Source organism: Sciurus vulgaris, assembly GCF_902686455.1.
Source record: "Sciurus vulgaris genome assembly, chromosome: 3".
NCBI classification, from domain to species: Eukaryota; Metazoa; Chordata; class Mammalia; order Rodentia; family Sciuridae; genus Sciurus; species Sciurus vulgaris.
The window spans coordinates 66868263-66887120 of record NC_136463.1 but is presented as its reverse complement, the minus strand read 5'-3'; the positions used below and the strand labels follow the sequence as shown (position 1 = coordinate 66887120).

Below are 18858 nucleotides of genomic sequence, written 5' to 3'. Positions count from 1 at the left end.
GGGGGTACAGCATCCAGAGTTCTCTCACAAGGGGAAAAAAGGCAAATAAGCCATTTGAAAATGATAGTTTATTGCTTTTCTTTCCAAGTTTTGTGAATTTACAAAAAAGAGGATCAAAGTTTACAGACTGCTTCATTCATACTAAGAATATAAGAGGACAGAACCTGCCCTTCATGGCCACTGGCAGTAGCTGTTCACTGATGACTCATTCCAGTCCTACCCCTGGACTGCATTACTGCCCTCAGAGGGTAGTGTTCCTTACACACTGTCATGACATGTAGGTCATTAGTCCAGTCACTGGAATGGTACAGAGGTTTTTTGGTTTGGGGGGCTTTTTTTGCCTTCCTGGTATAAAATGAAATTTTCAGTTCATTTCTGAAAAATAAATTGGTCAATAAATTCATTTTGTTCTGCTTCTACTTTACACAAAGCTTCATATTCAACCCGATACCTGAAAAACAAAATTATTAGAAGCCCTGAAAAAGATGAAATAACCATAGACTTAAGTCTCCTAGAGAAGACTACAGTGGTTTAAATGGTTGCAAGAAATGGTGAGTTCAGAATGAAGTCAGGTCAAAAAAGAAAAAATAGGCAAAGCCCTGCCCAGGGCCACCCATGAGAAACCTCCAGCCCTAATAAAGTTGCCTCTGGCAGCCAGCCAACTGGCCCCTTGCTACCTGAATTCTCATACGCAAACCTCCTTAAGGATGTTTGTTTTTATATTAACCAATTTTCTATTTCCTTCCCATCAAATGTAATTTTTTATTAAAACTCTTCAAATTGGATCGACAACTGATGCTATTCCTGGGGAAATGATGAAGAATAAAGATGATCAAGAAGCAAAAGTAGAATTTAAGTGGAATGAAGAACCAGCTTTACAGCATGACTTCTTACCTTTCTAGCTGCATCTTCTTTTCTGCTATTAGTGCTTGAAGTTGCTGCTGTTGGGCTTCTCTCTGCTTTGCTATAGATTTGAGTAAGTTCCGAGCACCAATGGCCTGAGAAACAGAATTGCTAAAGTTCATGGTTTCATTAAACTAATCTACAGCAGGAAGTCCCCAAAATGGGGGAGGGCCACCAGGAGTTATTTCAGTGCCCAGAGGAGAAAAAGTGGAGCACCAGGGCTTTGGGGATAAGCCAGGATGATTAACCTATGGCTAACCTACCAATTACAAAGTGCCTGGTGAGAACCGGCCTATAGCTAGGGGCAGATCCAGGGCTATTCCTAGAGTCCTGCCTGCAGGTATTCAGTGGCTGGCTGGGTGGTGCCCTTTAGCCTCATGCCCTCCACCAAGTTATCTATACCATGTAAGCCTTCATTTCTCCATGTATATAAGTAGGATAAACCACCTCAGTGCTAATGTGAAGATCCAAGGAAGTAATGAACGTATCCTGGCATACAAGCTCAGAAGGTTAATTGGACCCAAAATTGTTACTAAAATCTTGCTTTGACTTAGAATGGAATTTGACTCAGTTATCCCACTCCTTGGTTTATACCCAAAGGGCTTAAAATCAGCATACTACAGTGATGCAGCCACATCCATGTTTATAGCAGCTCAATTCACAATAGCTAAGCTACAGAACCAACCCAGCTGGCCTTCAACAGATGAATGGATAAAGAAAGTGTGGTATATATACATAATGGAATATTAACCATGAAAAAGAATGAAATTATGGCATTTACCAGTAAATGGATGGAACTGGAGACTATCATGCTAAGTGAAATAAGCCAATCACAAAAAAACCAAAGGCCAAATGTTTCCTCTGATATGCGGATACTAACATTGGGGGTGAGGGGAATAGAAGCTCACTAGATTAGACAAAGGGAAATGATGGAAGGGAGGGGGGATAAAAATAAGAATCAGACATATCTTTCCTATGTTCATATACGAATACCTACCCAGTGTAACACCACATCATGTACAACCACATGGGAAGTTATACTTCATGTAATGTATGATACATCAAAATACATGCTATTGTCATGTACAACTATAAAGAATAAATAAAAATTTTTTTAAAATCTTGTTTTGATCTTGTTTTGACTAAAAGGATCCAACCAGTCCTTCAAAAAAAAAAAAAAAAAAAAAAAAAAAAAAAAAAAAAAAAATCAAGAGAGCAAAGGCTAAGAAGCTAGAGAACCAGGGCCCTAGGCCAGGCCAGAAGCATGCTGATCTTACCTTCATCTTTTCATTTTCTGCTTCTTTTGCAAGTTGGTCAACAAGCTCAATTAGACCACCAACTATTTTCTGAAACTGGCCAATTTCTTGTGGAGAAAGAACAAAAAAATGTTTCCTCAGCATTATCACTCTTTCTCAGCACTCCCCTGAAGCAGTGAGTGCAGAGCTGAATGCCCCTTCTAATCTACATCAAAACAGCTTGGTGCCTGCTGACCTAAGTCTCCCGCCCTTGGTCTGAACCTAGAGAAGGGTGGTCAGGTGCCCAGAGTGGACCAGGAATACCTGGACCTTGAGTTACCACTGAGCTAGCCACCTGCTGCTACTTCAGGCTATGAAGGCAGCAGGCTTCTGGTAGTCCAACTGGAGGACCCAATTCCTCAGGAGTGAGAGGAAGCACAAAGTACAGTTCTCAAAAGGACTGTCTCAGAACAAGAGTGCTACCTCTGGACTAGTCACACATACCCTAGATTTCAGTCAGTGGTGGGGCCTTCCCACCCATAATCAGAGCCAAGTAAAGAGCTCACAGCATTTTAATGCTTAATCTCCCACTCACTTTTTTCATTGTCCTTGGCATGCTAGAATCCCATTTTACTAGGGGAAATGAAAGCCCAAAGAGTGAAACGCACACAGCAATTTAACTGGCAATGAAGCCCATCAACTTTCACCAGAAACTCTCTTCACAGCACAGGGAGGCCCAGAAGGCTCAGAAATCCCTTGCTCCAGCTAGATTTGGCTCTCTCCACTAGCACTGGGCTTGCTAGGCTGCTGGGACAGATTTTGAGGTCTCCAGCTCAAATGTAATTTCATTAAGTCTGTTGAGCTGCCTCTAGAGACTTCAAATTATTGCCTCTAACTCCAAATAATGGAGAGCCTGCCACTGAGAACACTTTCTATCAAGAAATCAAATAATACATAATTCTATTTCCCACCCCTAAGCCATGGTTCTGCCCCATGAAGTTTAAGGTTTTTGAGAGCAAAAAATCACAGATGGCATGTCAAAAAACATCCTCTTCTCCCAATGTGCTCAGTATAGGATGATATGACACTACAAGAAGATAGCAGGCACATGGGGATTCAGAAGCCAGGCTCCTTGATCCATTCTGGCAGGACCAAGAGTTGCAGCCAGGGGTAGGGGTGGGGTGCAGATAGAAATGCTCAAAGCAGAGCAGCACTGTGTCTCCCCAAATGATACTCACTATCCACGAACTCCTTGCACTCTTCCTTAAGCTCTATGGTCTGTTGGGTAACCTCTGGGTCCAACACCCGCAACTTGTTCAGCTCATCAAAGTGCAGCCCTGCTTCACCCAGGATGTCCTTAGCCATAGCTGCAGAGAAACCAGGCCCAGTACCCAATCACTTCTCAGTCACTGAGGAAATACCTGCTGCCCCCGCCAGCCCACTCCTGCCCCCAGACACTAATGCCAAAACCCCTGATGTTCCAAAGGATCCCCATTCCCACTGCCTCCACATTTCACCTCACCTGTTTCCCTTCCAGGTTCCCTACAGAAGTTCTGTTCTGAAGGGGTAACAGTGGCAGAAGAGGTGTGTCATAGGAGCAAGGGTCAGGAAAGAATAAAGTCCAGTTGCTTGTCACAGGCATCGTTCATTCAACACACATTTCTTGAGTGCCTACTACATGCCAAGACTGCTAGATGCTGGGGGTACAGAGATGAATGCAACATGGTGCCCGCCCTGGAGGAGCACATAGTTTAGCTGGAGGAAGACAGACACGTAAACTGAAAAATTATGCTATTAAGTGCTTTACAGAAATATCACTAAAGAACAGGAAGAGAACAGAGCCAGTTAACTTGAGTGACATCAGAAGTGTTATGAGCCATAGACATATTTATATATCCCCATTTATGTACCCAAAAAGGCTTTTCAAATACATGTTTTGTTTGGGGAATAACACAAAAAGCAAATTTTTAAAATCTGGGTAAATTTAAAGGGTTAAAAAATAAGCTATGAGTCAGAATATTACCCAAAATGTACGATGCAAGACACTGTACAGTTGCCTGAAATGGGAACCAAAGTTGAGTCAGTCTCTTCCTAGCAGAAAACACAAAATAGAATGAAGTATCGGCAAGAACATACCAAATAAGGAGGCCAGGGAGAGGCATTCCAAGCAGAGAAGGCAGCATGGACACAAGTACAACGTCATTGAAAGGATGCCTCAGTTCTGAGAAGGAAACTGGAAACTCACCCTCATTCTGGTTCAAAATCAATTTTTTTAATACTAAAAATAAATGAAGCATGCATGATCTATTCAAAAAGGAAGGCAATAGGAGTATAGCCCAGTAGTAGAGCACCTGTGTAGCAGGCACGGGGGAGGTGGGGTGCCTGGGTTCCATTCTCAACACCACAAAAAAAGAAAAGAGAAAAGGAGGAAATGTTAATTAGGTCTAGCCATTGGCTGCTATGCCCATTCCAAAACCTGGGTGTTCCAAAGACAGTCATCACCTGGCTCTGCACCACCTCTTTCCTCTGCTCCCATCTCCCCCAGCTCTACCTGTTTCTCTTTCAGCTTTGTTAGAGAAGTTTATTTCTGAATGAGATGATTCTGAGAGTGACCATCAGAAACAGGTGCACCACAGGAGGAACAATATTTGGACAGAATTAAGTCCCTTGGTCTGGAGATGCTGCTCAGTGGCAAAGCACATGCTCAACATGTGCAAGACCCTGGGTACTATCTCCAGTACCAAAAAATAAAGAAATAAAAGAATTAAGTCCTACTGTTGCCACAGCACTGTGTGAGTCAACTACTACGTGTCTTTGGGATCTCTGTATATGACTCTGGCCTTTGGCTGCACTGGAATCAACTAAAGTGAGTTACCATCTTTCTTTTTAAATGTTTTAATCATTCAAAGCTTCCTTATAATTGGGCTTTTTAAAAAAAAGTCTGTCTTCCTGCTTGTTCTATTTAGACATATAGTCGAAGTACTTAACCAGGTAACTGATCAAACCAGATGCTCTAGAAAGATCCATATAATATGATGAAGCAAACATGTCAATTTCTACTGCCTTACCTGAGAGTGTGCGTTTATTGAGAAACTCCTAAGTCCCTGCTCTGGGGATAAAGTGCTATTGAAAATATCTCTGGACAGAGAGTAAACTAATCACAAATTATAATAATAATGTGAGGAAAAGCACATAGGGCTATGTAAAGAAGCAGCAGGACATAACTCATGGAGCAGAAAGAGGTCAGTAAAGGCCTTTTGAAAAAGTGATGTTTAAACTGAGACCTATAGGATGTCAAAAAGTTTGTTAAGTGATGGCAGAAGGGAGGCATTTTAAGCAGAAGAAGCAGTATGTGGGAACATCCTGAGGCTAGAAAAAAATCTGACATCTTCCAAGAACTGAAAGACTAGTGTGATCAAAACAATGAGCAAGAGGGAGAGTGGATCAAGATGAAGCCAGACAGGGAGGCTAGGAAGGGCTCTAAAAGCTGCAGTAATGAACTTAGAATTTCAGAGGGTAATGGGCACCTGGTGGATTCTCAGCAAAGTGACATTATCATTTAGGAAGATCTGACTCAGTCTGGAGATTGGATCGGAGGAAACTAAAGGGCAGGACCATGCTTACCTGATTTCTCATTGTCACCCTAGCACCTAGTGTGGTGCCTGCACATAACTGGCACTTAATTAATGTTTGTGGAATGAATGTCTGTGGAAACAGATAGAAAGCTACTGCAAAAACCAGAGGCTGCAGCTGAAGACAAGTGTTCTGAGTTGAGATGTTTTCTAAGATGAACTGATAAGACTTAGGAATGAAATGAAGACGAGTGAAAAAGTCAGGCATGATTCCCATAAGTCTGACTTGAACCAAACGTATGACTGGAGGGGATAGTTTAATGAGATGGGTAAGATGGAAGGGATGTAGGGAGAAGGTTCACGGAGGACTATAGGATTCTTTCACAACTCACACCACACACGTGTCTGAGTATATGAGGAACATCAGAGACCTGGGACTGAGCTCCCTAAGGACGAGGGCGGTGATTACGCTGTCGGCGTCCGGGCTCTCCCAGGTCCACACTAGGCACTACCTACGGGCTCCACCAATGGGCTGTGGAAGAGGCACTGGACAGAAAGTCAGGAAAGGCCGGGGCGAAGGAACTGGCGGTTTTCTCAAAGTAAACTCCACGCAATTTCCGAGCCGTAGTTCCCTGAGGCTATCAACGGGCCACGCTTCAGGCCTCAGCTGGGTGTGAAACCGTTCCCTAAGAGTCTGGCAGAATCCCCACATTTCTTTCCGCTTGGGTCTGTCTTTTCTTTTGCAGGGCGGGGCCTGTCAGATTCCTCTAGCCCCTGGTCGGCCCGTAACCCGACCCGAAATCACCACTTACCTGCCAACCCCGTAACGCCAGCGTGCTGCAGCCCAGGCTGACGTTGGCAGGCAGCTTCTACCTCCGGTTAGCTGCAGCCTTGTACGCAGCTAGCTCGCCTCGGCTGCTGCCACGGATACAGGATCTGTTTACCACAGCCTCACTGCCTGACACCGGAAGGACTTGCACCCACACACCCACAGTGCCTGCTGGGAAATATAGGCCCAAGGGGGGGGGGGGGGGATGACTACCTACACAACCCAGAGGCCTTTGCGCCAGGGAGGTCGCCGGAAGTAGCTGCGCTCTCACCGCGAGGGCGGGGAGTAGGGAACGCTCACAGGATTCTGGCTCCGCCCCCTGGTCGGGTGCAGTGCATGCCGGGCCTTGTAGTCCCAATTTCCCAGACAGACAGGGCAGGGCCGCTGCTCCGGGAGGAGTCGGCGGGAGCAGGATGTGAGCTCACAGCCCGGGATTGCTGTTGGGCAAGCGGCTACAGGCTAGGGGCGGCACGGAGTCGAATTGCCATTCAGCTGAGAAGGAGAGGCGCCCCCAGGGACGGTGAGAGCCTGTCATGCCTATGCGGTAGGGGAAGGGGTGGACTGACCCCTGGGCCGGGTCAGGGGAAAAAGGGATGGGACGGCTTAGGGGAAATGGAGGGTTCAAATCTTCCGCTGGGGGTAGTTGTCTCGGTTTCTCGGTAGAAAAGCAGGGTGCGGGCTGGAGGAGAGCCTACTCTAGCTACAAGAAAGGCTGGGTGTTGCTAAATTTTCCCCTTTCATCCTCTGGATGAAGCCTAAACTTCACACCTAGGATTTCTGCTTGATCCGTCCTCTCTTGCCAAACTCAGCTTCCCCTCCCCCGCCGTCCTCGATGTATGACTGATTTCTGGGCTCTTCTTCCTTTAGGACCCCACCTCCTTACAGGGCCGCGGTGGTTTGTCCTTTGTTCTGCTTGAGTTCCCTTTAGCTTTGCTGAGTGAGACACGGATCCCTTTAGCTTTGCTGAGTGGGGTTAGGATGCCCCTAACCCCAGGCATCCCCAAATATCCACACATAAGTCCGGAAGGAAGAGCACTGAGGTATCAGTGGAAACTTCATTCTCACCGGAATTACTTTCTAGGGCGTCACCTGCCGCAGGACTCCTGGAACCCATTGGTCTGGGTGCAATCTGGCGTGACGTCATCCAAGGGCTTAAAGCAACTGCTTTGTAGGAAAAGAATAGATTAGCTCTGGATTTGACTTCCTCTCTTGGCAAGCCCCATCATTGAGTTCCTTTGATTTGGCAGAAAGACGTGTATGTGTGCTTTCAATGATCCTGCGGGTATTGGGACTGGACACAAAATACACATGGAATTTGCTAAAACCTTTTAAGGGGTGGATTTATCCCTTTGGGGTAGGCACTGGAAAATAAAGTGATTTCATGCCATTCTAGTGTCCTGGGGTTCATCTCATCCATACCCGATCCCTGAGGCAAACCACCAAAGGAATTCACTACTTCATACAGCACCCTCTCTGGCCCCTGCCTGAGCATTCTTCCCAGGGACCTATCTAAATCTTTTCAGGGTCAATTTCAGTCTAACAGCTGACGTATGTTGGAGACTTAAAATGTGCTTGGCACTGTTGGGGGAACAGAACAGTGAACAGAACTTGGGAAAACCAGTGCCATGCTTCTGGGTTGCATCTATGAGAAATGATGAGCAGCCAGGTGTGGTGGCCCACACCTGTAATCCTAGCAACCTGAGACACTGAGGTAGGAGGATTGCAAGCTTGAGGACAGCCTCGGCAACTTAGTGAGACCCTGTCTCAAAAGCAAAAATAAAAAGGGATGGGGATATAGCTCAGTGGTAGAGTGGCCATTCTGCAAATAAGGAAAGAAAGAAAGAAGGAAGGGAAGGAGGGAGGATTGTAATTAATATAAAACCCAAACACTTTACTATTATTTACTACTTCAGGTACCTTCTCTGGCTTTCATCAAACCAACTTCCTCTGCTTTCTGTGTACCAGCCACCATATCCTTTTTTCTGTTCCTAAAACTGGATTCTAACAGGAACTTTGCACTTACTCATCCATCTGTCTGGAGTGCTCTTCTCAGACCCTAGCAGAAAGGTCACCTTGCCAAAGAGACTTTCCCTGTGCTTCTATCTAAATTAGTGCCCCTTCCTGGTCACTGTCTTATCACTGTTTTATTTTCATCTCCTTCGGTTGTTTTTTCCATGTTTATAATCTGTCTTCTCCCACTTAAATGTAAGCTCCATGAGGACATGATTCTTCTGTTTTTGCTCTGTGTTTCCAGTGCCTGGCACATAGCAGAAGCATAGTAAATGCTAACTCTTAACATTTTTTTTTTAATTCTTGCTAACATGTTCTCTGACCTTGAAGGCAAGACAGTATATTTGCATGGTTCTTGCCTTAGTCAACTTTACATTGCTGGAACAAAATATATATTTGAGAAAAACAACTTAGAGGAGAAAAGATTTATTTAGACTTACAGTTTCAGAGGTTTCAGTCCATGATTGGTGGTTCATTGCTTTGGGCCTGAGGTGAGATAGAACATGTGGTAGAAGGAGGTGGCAGAGGAAAACTGCTCACCCCATGGCAACTGGGAAGCAGAGAGAGCAAGAGAGATGGAAGAAGGGGCTGGGGAAAAGATAGATCCTTCCAAGGAACACCCCCAGTGACTTATTTCCTCCAACTGGGCCCCACTGCCTGTAGTTACCACCATATCCCAATAATGCCATCAAATATGAATCCCTAATGGATTGATACATTGTTGAAGTTGAAAGTCATGATCTGATCAGTTCCCCAAATCCCCACCTCTGAATGTTGCTGCACTGGGGACCAAGCCTTCAACAGATGAGTCTTTAGGGGATCCTTCATATCCAAAACATAAGTTTCCTACTACTTAACATAGTAAGCACTCTTTATTGCTGAACAAATAGATACTAAATGCATAGAATAGTATCTGGTACATAGTAAATATGCAATAGATGTTAGCTATTGTATTTTTTCTTCAATGTATGAGTTTTATTGATTGTTTAGATAGCCAAAACATAATACACTTGTACCTCTGTATCTGTAGAATGTTGATTCCAGGACCTCTACAAATACTGACATCCAGGGATGCTCAAGTCCCTTATATAAAATGGTATATTACTTGCCTATAACTGATGATCATCCTCCTGTATACTTTAAATCTCTTATGGGTTATCATAACTTTTATAATGTTGTTTTAGTCCACTTTTCATTACTAGGACCAACATACCCAACAAGAACAACTTAGAGGAGGAAAAGTTTATCTGGGATTCATGGTTTTGGAGGTCTCAGTTCATAGATGGCCAATGCTATGGCTCTGGGACCAAGGTGAGAGCACATCATGGGGGAAGGGCCCAGTGGAGGAAAGCTGCTCAGCTCATAGCAGGGTCAGGAAGAGCAAAGAGAGGGAAGGGGGAAGGGGCCACAGGACAAATGTTCCCTTCCAGGGCACAGCCCGAGTCCATGCAAACTAGAATGGACTGATTGTTACCGTTCTCGTAATCTAATCATTTTATCTCTTAACATTGCTGTGTTAACACAGGAACTTGTGGGGGATACCTCATATCGGAGCCATAACAAATGTAAATGCCTTGTAAGTTGTTGTTATACTGTATGGTTAAGGACTATGACAAGAACAAAGTCTACATGTTTGGTACGAATGCAGTTATTTTTTTCAAGTATTTTCAATCCACTGTTGATTGAATCCATGGATTAAGAACCTAAAATGCAAATCACAAAAAAAGTGCAGAAAAGAGAATGTAAATCATGAGGGTGACCTGGCTTTGCTTTCCTTACTCCTCAATTCTGTAAGCTCCATGTAGTATTCTAATCCTCACGTTACTTAGCCATTTTTAGATTTATCATCTGATCTTTTCTGATACTTTCTCATTCTCCTTTGGAGCAAAGAGAAGAAAAGAATAAACTGGGTTCCCTCTCAGGAAAAAGAAACAAAAATAGCTATCCTGTAGTTGTTCTGCCTTGGAAAATGATGACAATTTCAGGAACTTGGGTCAAGTCTGGTGCCAAGAAAGGGGAAAGCCAGGAAGTCCAGCAGGAGTCCAGGTAACCTGTGCCAAAAACATTAGCCAGCTGCTGCAGGCTGGCCCATTCCGTCCTCTCCTGAGGACAGGCTCCCTCCTGCCAGTACTAAAGGAAGGCCTGGCCAGGCTGCTCCTGAGTCTGGGATCTTGAGAAAGGAAGTGCATCCTGTCCCTCTGGCTCCTGGGAAACTCCTCGATTGGCTGAATTCCTGGTATCTTGGGCTGAAAGTCTGGTATCCTGGGAACCTTGTAAAGAAAACATCTAGAATCTCACTGGTAGATCCCCAGGGTGATCTCTTCCCCAGACCCTCTCTGCCTAGTTCCAAGGCTTTACTTATCTTCCTTGCCACCCACAACTGAGTCTCAGAGGCTGATGAGTTAAAGAAGAGAGGCGTCTGGGACGCTACTTCCAGACCTGGCTTCCAGTACAATGAGGAACAGTCTTTCCTACTGTTGCCTAGGGATGAAACCTCACTGGGAATGCTTGGCTTACCAAGGAGGGAATCCTGTGGTGAGGGTTCCTACTGTTAGCCCTTCCTCAGTTGAGGACTCTTCTGCTGACTCTCATCTTCTCTCCTATCTCCTGCTCACAGCACTGAGAGTATGAGGCTCTGGCCTCCCCAAGACACTTCCTTGTGAACACTTCCACCACGGCGGAGCCTTCCAAGCCTACCTCCTGCCGTGTGGTGATCTACCTGCAGCGGGAGATGTCGGGGGACACCTGTCTGTGCCCAGCCTCAGGAGCCAAGCCCAAGCTAAGTGGCTTCAAGGGAGGAGGGCTGGGCAACAAGTACGTGCAGCTCAATGTAGGCGGCTCCCTGTACTATACCACGGTGCGGGCACTCACCCGGCATGACACCATGCTCAAGGCCATGTTCAGTGGGCGCATGGAGGTGCTGACTGACAAAGAAGGTGAGGCATCAGGGCTGACTGGGCAAGTAGGGAAATAAGGGAGAGTCCTGAGAAATGACTTCAGAGCAGGCCTTACGCCTGGTAGATTAGAATCCAGATTCACATTTTCTCTCACTTGGAATAGGACTTCTTTATCTGGAGTACTTAGGAGAACCACAGATTTCTCTGAAATGGCACATAAATATTGTGTATTTATTCATTTTCTGGGGAGAAGATCCATACTTTTAAAATATTTAAATAGTACTAAATTCTCTTAAGAGCTTTTACTGTACAGCCTGGGCTGTGGGCAGAAAGTGAGCGAGGGCTGGTGATTTCTTTGTTGTCAGGGTAGCCTTAGTGTTCCTGAGCTTAGACCTCTGTGAGCCCCCACAGATCCTGGCAGGCCTGTGTCTCCCTTAATGTGTGCCTGTCCTTGGGTTCAGACAGGAAGGGTGAAGAGCAGCCACGGGCCTAAGAGCTCAAGTGTGCATTCCCACTTCTCTCACCCTGGGCTGTGTGCTCATGTAGGTCCTTTCCTTGCTACCTGCCACCTGGCTCATCATGTGGCCTTTGCCTGCTTCTGAGGTTAGCAGGAGACAAACTAATCCTCTGGGGCCCATCTGAATCCCTAGGCTGGATCCTCATAGACCGATGTGGAAAGCACTTTGGCACCATTTTGAATTACCTCCGAGATGACACTATCACCCTCCCTCAAAACCGGCAAGAAATCAAAGAATTGATGGCTGAAGCAAAATATTACCTCATTCAGGGCCTGGTGAACATGTGCCAGACTGCCCTGCAGGTATGTAGACAGAGTTTGGGGGTAACCTAAAGAGGTTGGGAGTTGCCACTCCTCTGGAGACTTAAGGGTCAGTGCCTGGCTTTCTGTGTGGAAGATGAGGTTGATGATGAGTCGGGTGTGGTAGCACACCTATAATTCCAGGAGGCTGAGGCAGGAGGATCGCAAGTTCAAAGCCGGCCTGAGCAATTCAGTGAGGCCCTAAGCAACTTAGCAAGACCGTCTCAAAATAAGAATTTTTTTTTTAAAAGGGTGGGGGATGTAGCTCAGTGGTAAAGTGCCTCTGGATTCAATTCCTAGTACCAAACCAACAAACCACTTAGAACAATGAAATGCCGTGCAGGCCCAGCAACCTGGCAGCCAGGTATTGAAGCTCAGCAATGAGAATAGACTCTGCTTCTAGTCCATGTGCTTAGGTATGTAGACTCCAGGTTTTCTGGAAATGGGATTCTGCTTGCCAGCTGTCAGGGTCTCTTGCCAGGGACCTCATGATCTCTGTCTGATGCCTCCTTGCTAAGCAGAAGGTAGCCATGGCCGAGGGGCTACAGGGGTACCTGGCTAAACCTGGCAAACAGAAGAATCCAAGGAAGGCTCTCTGCTCTGTGCATGTGTCTCCCAGGACAAGAAGGACTCCTACCAGCCTGTATGCAACATCCCCATCATCACGTCCCTGAGGGAGGAGGACAGGCTCATCGAATCCTCCACCAAGGTACTGGGAGCTCAGAGGGCTGTGGCCAGGGGATGCCATACCCCCAGCCTGACCCTCACTCTCTCCTCCCTCACAGCCTGTGGTAAAGCTGCTGTACAATAGAAGCAACAATAAGTATTCCTACACCAGGTAGGTGGGCATGTCTGCTGGGGGACCTCAGAGGGGCTTCAGAGGCAGCTGAAAGGGCACAGCCAGAGCAGTCATAGGGCAGCAGACCCAAAGAGTGGATAGCATGAGTCTGTTGTTGTTGTTGTTGTTTTTAATTATTTTTATATATATTTTTAGTTGTTGACGGACCTTTATTTTATTCATTTATTTATATGTGCTGAGGATCGAACCCAGTGCCTCACATATGCTAGGCAAGTGCTCCACCACTGAGCTATATCCCCAGCCCAGGTCTGGGGCTTTGAACTGGTTATGCTCAGTGGGAAGGGAAATCAGGGCAGAGGCATTTGGAACTTGGCACAGGACCCAGTTGAGATACAGAGGGAACAGGAAACATGCCCTTAACATGTATCATATCAGGAGCATGCCCAGTGTTTTCATCAACATAGTCTCACTAGGCAGCAGGGCTGCTAGGAAGCCAGCAGGCTGGAAGTCCTCCTAAGTCTCCTGCAGCCTTTGTACTTCCTACTGGGACAATTTCCCCATGGCCTCCAGTGCCTTGCAACAGGCCACAGTTAAGTATACACAGATGATTGTGAATTCAGAGTCCCAGACTCTCCCTGTGCTTCTCTGTAGATGGGCACATTCAACCCCTCCAGCCACCTGCTGGAGTAGCAGCATGACTCCTTCCCTTTGAGCTTAGGGAGAGAAGACCCCTCCCTTAGTCTCTGCTGTAACTTAACCAACTCAATCCCGTTTCCTCACAGGCCCCCAAACCCAGAGGGTGCCCCATGATTCTGTCTTCCTGTTCCCCTGGCATCTTGACTTGTCTTCATTTCAGCATGGCCAGCAGGGAGGGGAAGGGAGGGCCCAGCTCACCATAATAGCCCCTCTGGTGCCAGAACCTCATTCCCAGGCCTGCTGGCCCTCGTGGGTTTTTCAGCAACTCCGATGACCACCTGCTGAAAAACATAGAGCTGTTTGACAAGCTGTCCTTGCGCTTCAATGGTCGCGTGCTCTTCATCAAGGATGTGATTGGTGATGAGATCTGCTGCTGGTCCTTCTATGGCCAAGGTCGTAAGCTGGCAGAGGTGTGCTGCACCTCCATCGTGTATGCCACAGAGAAGAAGCAGACCAAGGTATGGGGCCTTCCTCTGCACAAGGCAGAACACACAGCAACTGGGGCAGCGCTGCCCCCAAATGAGGCTTTTCCACAATGAAAGGGCTCTGCATTTGGCTGTCTTTGCCAAACATGCTCTGATGCTGCTAGCTAGGACAAAACTAGAACAAGGGGTTTGGGGAATGGATGGAAACCATTTGCTTTGGTGGCTAAGGGACAGGAGGCACTGACAAGCAGGGAACTGTATGATGCAGTGGGAAGGACAAGGTTGTTAAGTTGGCCCAATTCAGGTTTGAATTCTGGTTCCACCACATACCAGTTGTCTGATTTTGGATAAGCCATTGAACTATCTGGGCCCATTTCCTCATTTGCAAACACAGGAATGAGAGTGTAAGTTTACCAGAGATATGAAAATGAGACAGCTCTTCAGAAAGCAGAGTGGTGCAGTGGGTATGGCTTGGGTTTTCGAGAACACTGATGTGATCTCTCTGGCTCTCATTAGTAAGGTGTTCCTGGTCAGTCCACCTAAACTATGAAGTAACAACACAGTACTGGGCATGCCTGAGGCATTTGACAGGTGATAATTTACACAAACTCAGAGCTAACCCCTTTTACTCAGGATGCATGCAGAAGGTATCTTCCCTGGAAAATAACAAGTGTCAGTTCCAGAGATGGCAGGGCCTTTCTGAGGTGGAACAGTAGTTCATCTGGGGGAAGTCATGGGTGTGAAGGGTTCAGGCCCAGATAGCACCTTCTTGGCCACCAGGTTGCTGAAGTGCCTCCAGCTGGGTGTTTTGTGAGGGATAAAGGGTAGCTTATAGGAAGTGGCCCTGCTTCCTCCTGACATTTTTAGCAGTGGGGATAAGAGTAGAAGTGAGTCTGGCACTCTCAACCATGTCCATGGAGGGAGGACTCGGGGCTGAGTTGCAACCATGACAGCACCTGTCATCTTCCTGTGTTCTCTTTTTTTGGGACCAGGGATTAAAGCCAGGGGCACTTAACCACTGTACCATATCCCCAGCCCTTTTTATTTTTTATTTCCAGACAGGGTCTGGCTAAGTTGCTTAGGGCCTTGCTAAGTTGCTGAGGTAGGCTTTGAACTTGGAATCCTCCAGTCTCCATTCCCTGGAGCCACTGGGATTACAGATGTGTGCCATTTGGTTTCCTATGTTCTCTTGTCCATGAGCTCCTCTGACCCCTCACACCACACCTGCAAGACAGGCCAGGCTTCTGCCATTCTCCCCATTTGAGAGATAAGGGCACAGAAGCTTGGCATGGCAAGTTTGCTGGAATTCTGCCATTCCTTGTCTTTCCTCCCCATTGATCCTGGGGGTGGGCAGGCTGGGTCAGGCAAGCAACAGAAAGCAATAAGACCGCTCATCAGAGCAGCTGGGATGGATGGATGGATGGATGCAGAGAGAGGAAGGGGGGGGGAGAGAAACTGTGTCAGCCTCTCTAAGCAGTTTACATCTTTCTTACAATACTGAAAGCAGTTCTTGGAGGGAGATATTAACCATCACTTTACACAAATGGAAACTGCAGTCTGGAAAGCTTAGACTCAAGGCCTCACAGTTAGTAGGTGAAGTTGGTGTTATCTAGGCCCACCTGTGCAAACTAGTCCATCAGTCTTGGATTGGGGTGGGACAGGGTTGGGAATAGTCTTCTGTTATCATGTCTCCTCATGCCTTCAGAGGAAGACCTATACACCCTTGTGAAACAAACAACCCTCTGTCTCCTGAGAGTTAGGAGGCCTCATGAAGCAGCACTGGGCTGAGAGCCCTGATAGGCTGCTCCTTCTGAGACAAAACCTCAATCAGTCTTATTTACCTCACCCCAGGTGGAATTTCCAGAGGCCAGAATCTATGAGGAGACACTCAATGTCCTACTCTATGAGACTCCCCGAGTCCCTGACAACTCCTTATTGGAGGCCACAAGCCGAAGCCGCAGCCAGGCTTCCCCCAGTGAAGATGAGGAAGCCTATGAACTGCGGGATCGTGTGCGTCGCATCCACGTCAAGCGCTATAGCACTTACGATGACCGGCAGCTTGGCCACCAGTCTGCCCATCGTGACTAATAAGACCCTCAAGGAGTCAGGGCACAGAAGGCCCTGTCTCCCACCCTTTGCAGCTCCACACTGCTACTGGCTGGTTGTCTGCTCCAGAACTCAGAAATGACAGGCCCTTCTTGTGAGGTCAAGGGCCTGGGCAGGGGTGGATCCTGTTCCCTGGCCCTGACTGCTGAGCACTACCAGATGCTTCTCCCTTCCTGTCCAGCAGGGAGCTACTTCTGTTGTGGAGTGAGCTGACCAGCCTCCCACCTCCTGCTAAGAACATTCCCCTCTGGGCCCTTTGCTAAGTGCCCTTCCTCAGCAGAGCCCCATGGGAATGGCTTCATTCTGGGGGAAAGGCTGCTTCTGGTGCTGTGGAGACCCAGTCTTTATCACAGGTGGGGCTTCTTTTTTCCTAAGGTGTTGAAGCACAGGTTTGATGAGTTTGATTTTTAAACAAAAATCTAGGAAATGAATAGTTTTGTATAATGAGGGGACTGGGCATTTGTTACCCCTGCAGGGTGTCAGAACCCTGCATAAGATAGACCCCTCAGCCCTTCTTAATGCTTTTGGGATCTGTCTTTAAAGCACTTTGTACTGTTATTCAGGAGATTAATCTGCCCTGACCCACCCCCTTTTTTGACCCTCAATCCCCTTTCCTGCAAGGGATTCTGAGGGAGGGGATAAAGAGAAAGCAATAAAAACAAAACTGACCAGCTTTGGCTTTGTTAGCCAACCCAGCCAGACCAGTGCACCAAGGCAGGCAGGCTGTGTCAGATGAGACCTGTGGTCTTACAGCATGCCACCAGAAGAGACATTTCGCCCCCACATCTTAGGGTCATGTCACTGACTCTTGGGATACAATAGGACTGTTCTCTTTGATTCTTGTCCTTGCATATCCTTAGCTCCAAGGCACATTGACTTCACATACTGTACACGCTAAAGTAGTCAATAGTGGATAGGAGCTACTTTGGGCCATAAACATGAGCCCCACGTGGACATCTTTAGAGCCCATGGGCATTGTACAGTGCTGGCCTACATGCCCATTAGCTGAGGATGGTAGACTGAGCCCTGCACATCCAACAGCCCATGACCCACCCCAACCTGCATGCTGTTGGTTTTTGTCCTGGCTGAGGATGGTGGTTCTGCCCAGTGGTGAGTCTCTGAACACAGAGCTATAGGAAAAACCTAAGCCCCTTGAAGGCCCTCATTCCTTCGTGGTATGGAGATGCCACATACCAGCCAAGGTATGAGTTCTCAGGGCTTTAGTTTTCATCCTGTGTTTGGCTTGGCCCTCGGGAGTCTGCTCATCTGAATTCTTTCCTGAGGAATGCTCTCAGGGAGTATTCTGCCAGCGTTATGAACCAGCGTGGCTATGTACGTTACCTACTCCCTCAAGAAGGAGCACAGGCTGATTTATCCCTCTTGACTACTATAAGGGCTGCTCACAGTTGATTCCACAGAGCTTAAGGGCAAATGCCAGGCCCAGGGTTGGCTACTCACAAGGACCTGGAATGACACGATGGGACAGGGGAAATGTGACTTATTAATCAGGCATTTTATATTAGTCAGTCTTGAATGTAAAATTAGCTAAAGACTCTCAAGTCAGGTTGGTGATCAGCCACTAGGTCTTCCAGCCTTCACTCCAATTAAGATGACAATCAATTTTTTGGGCAAATTTAGGCTTTGGGGTCTGGGGATATGGCTTAGTGGTAGAGCACTTGCTGGCATGCATGAGGCCCTAGGTTCAACCCCCAACACCACCAAAACAAACATACAATACCCCCAAATTCGGGCTTTGGCTTTGTGGCTTTCCTAAGGAGATGGAATGCTCCAGCCTAGGGCCCTTGGCCTATTTTCTCAGCTGCACTCATGAAGCCCTTTAATGCTCAGATTGCCAGCTCTCCACTGAGGCAGCTTCATGCTTGTCCTTTGACCTCCACATTCCCTTAGCTTCTACTTAGTGCTTTGACATTCAGATCTTCGGCTGTCTCAGTGATACCTCATTTTGGTCCTGAGAAAGCACTGTAGTCTAGGGCTGGGTGGGCATTTATCTTCTGACTGAATATATCTTCTTGGTCTTAAGGAAAACACTAACATAATTCATTGAAATGATCTCTGCTTCTTTAATCAGACTTTGTTGCTTAAGGGTTTGGGGAATTCCCCAGCCCCATTCAGAAAGCAGCTCTTGGCAGTGTTGAATTTTTCAACTCCAACCAGCCTAGTGGGTAGTAAACAAAAAGTGTGGATGAAGGTCAAACCTTGTTGGTTTCTGAGAAAACTGGAAGCTTGCCATTAACAATGCAGACCAGTACTGGGGTTTTGAATCTGGTATGTGACCATAGTCTACCTGAAGGATGGCACAGGTCCTGGCATGAGAGAATTTTTCCTTTATCATATAATTGCAATCCTTTCTTGCTCAGCCTAAGTAATGGAAGTAAACACTAATTTCTAATAAAATTGTGTTATGCTGCAGTGGTACAGTCTTTGTTTACACTGAGGAGAGCTCGGCTGGCTTGCAGCTGTGGGCTTGGTTCTTGTGTTTCTGTTCACCACCTGACCTTGAGTTTTAGCTAGGTCATAAAACTAGACTACAGGGCCCTACAACCCAGGC

General features: G+C 46.8%; 2 protein-coding genes across 2 annotated transcripts; one reads left to right on the top strand and one right to left on the bottom strand.

Moving 5' to 3' along the window:
• Window positions 1-49: 49 nt before the first annotated feature.
• IFT20 (intraflagellar transport 20) lies at window positions 50-6689 on the bottom strand. The gene is given in 7 exon segments (XM_079132134.1): window positions 50-451; window positions 895-998; window positions 2181-2266; window positions 3377-3505; window positions 3661-3720; window positions 3723-3893; window positions 6523-6689. Coding segments are annotated over 6 exon segments (519 nt in total). The 5' UTR covers window positions 3781-3893; window positions 6523-6689; the 3' UTR covers window positions 50-369.
• A 218-nt stretch (window positions 6690-6907) lies between these two features.
• TNFAIP1 (TNF alpha induced protein 1) lies at window positions 6908-18719 on the top strand. The gene is made up of 7 exons (XM_079130518.1): window positions 6908-7059; window positions 11167-11485; window positions 12097-12266; window positions 12883-12972; window positions 13049-13101; window positions 14021-14216; window positions 16035-18719. Exons 2-7 carry the CDS (start codon window positions 11281-11283, stop codon window positions 16269-16271), a joined length of 951 nt encoding a protein of 316 aa, XP_078986644.1. The 5' UTR covers window positions 6908-7059; window positions 11167-11280; the 3' UTR covers window positions 16272-18719.
• Window positions 18720-18858: the final 139 nt, after the last annotated feature.

What these genes read in the sequence shown, in the direction of transcription:
- TNFAIP1 (XM_079130518.1), top strand. Translation starts at nt 11,281, where the DNA reads ATGTCGGGGGACACCTGTCTGTGCCCAGCCTCAGGAGCCAAGCCCAAG. An exon ending in GGTGCTGACTGACAAAGAAG is followed by an intron (nt 11,486 to 12,096) that starts GTGAGGCATCAG and finishes CTGAATCCCTAG; the next exon opens with GCTGGATCCTCATAGACCGA. An exon ending in TGTGCCAGACTGCCCTGCAG is followed by an intron (nt 12,267 to 12,882) that starts GTATGTAGACAG and finishes TGTGTCTCCCAG; the next exon opens with GACAAGAAGGACTCCTACCA.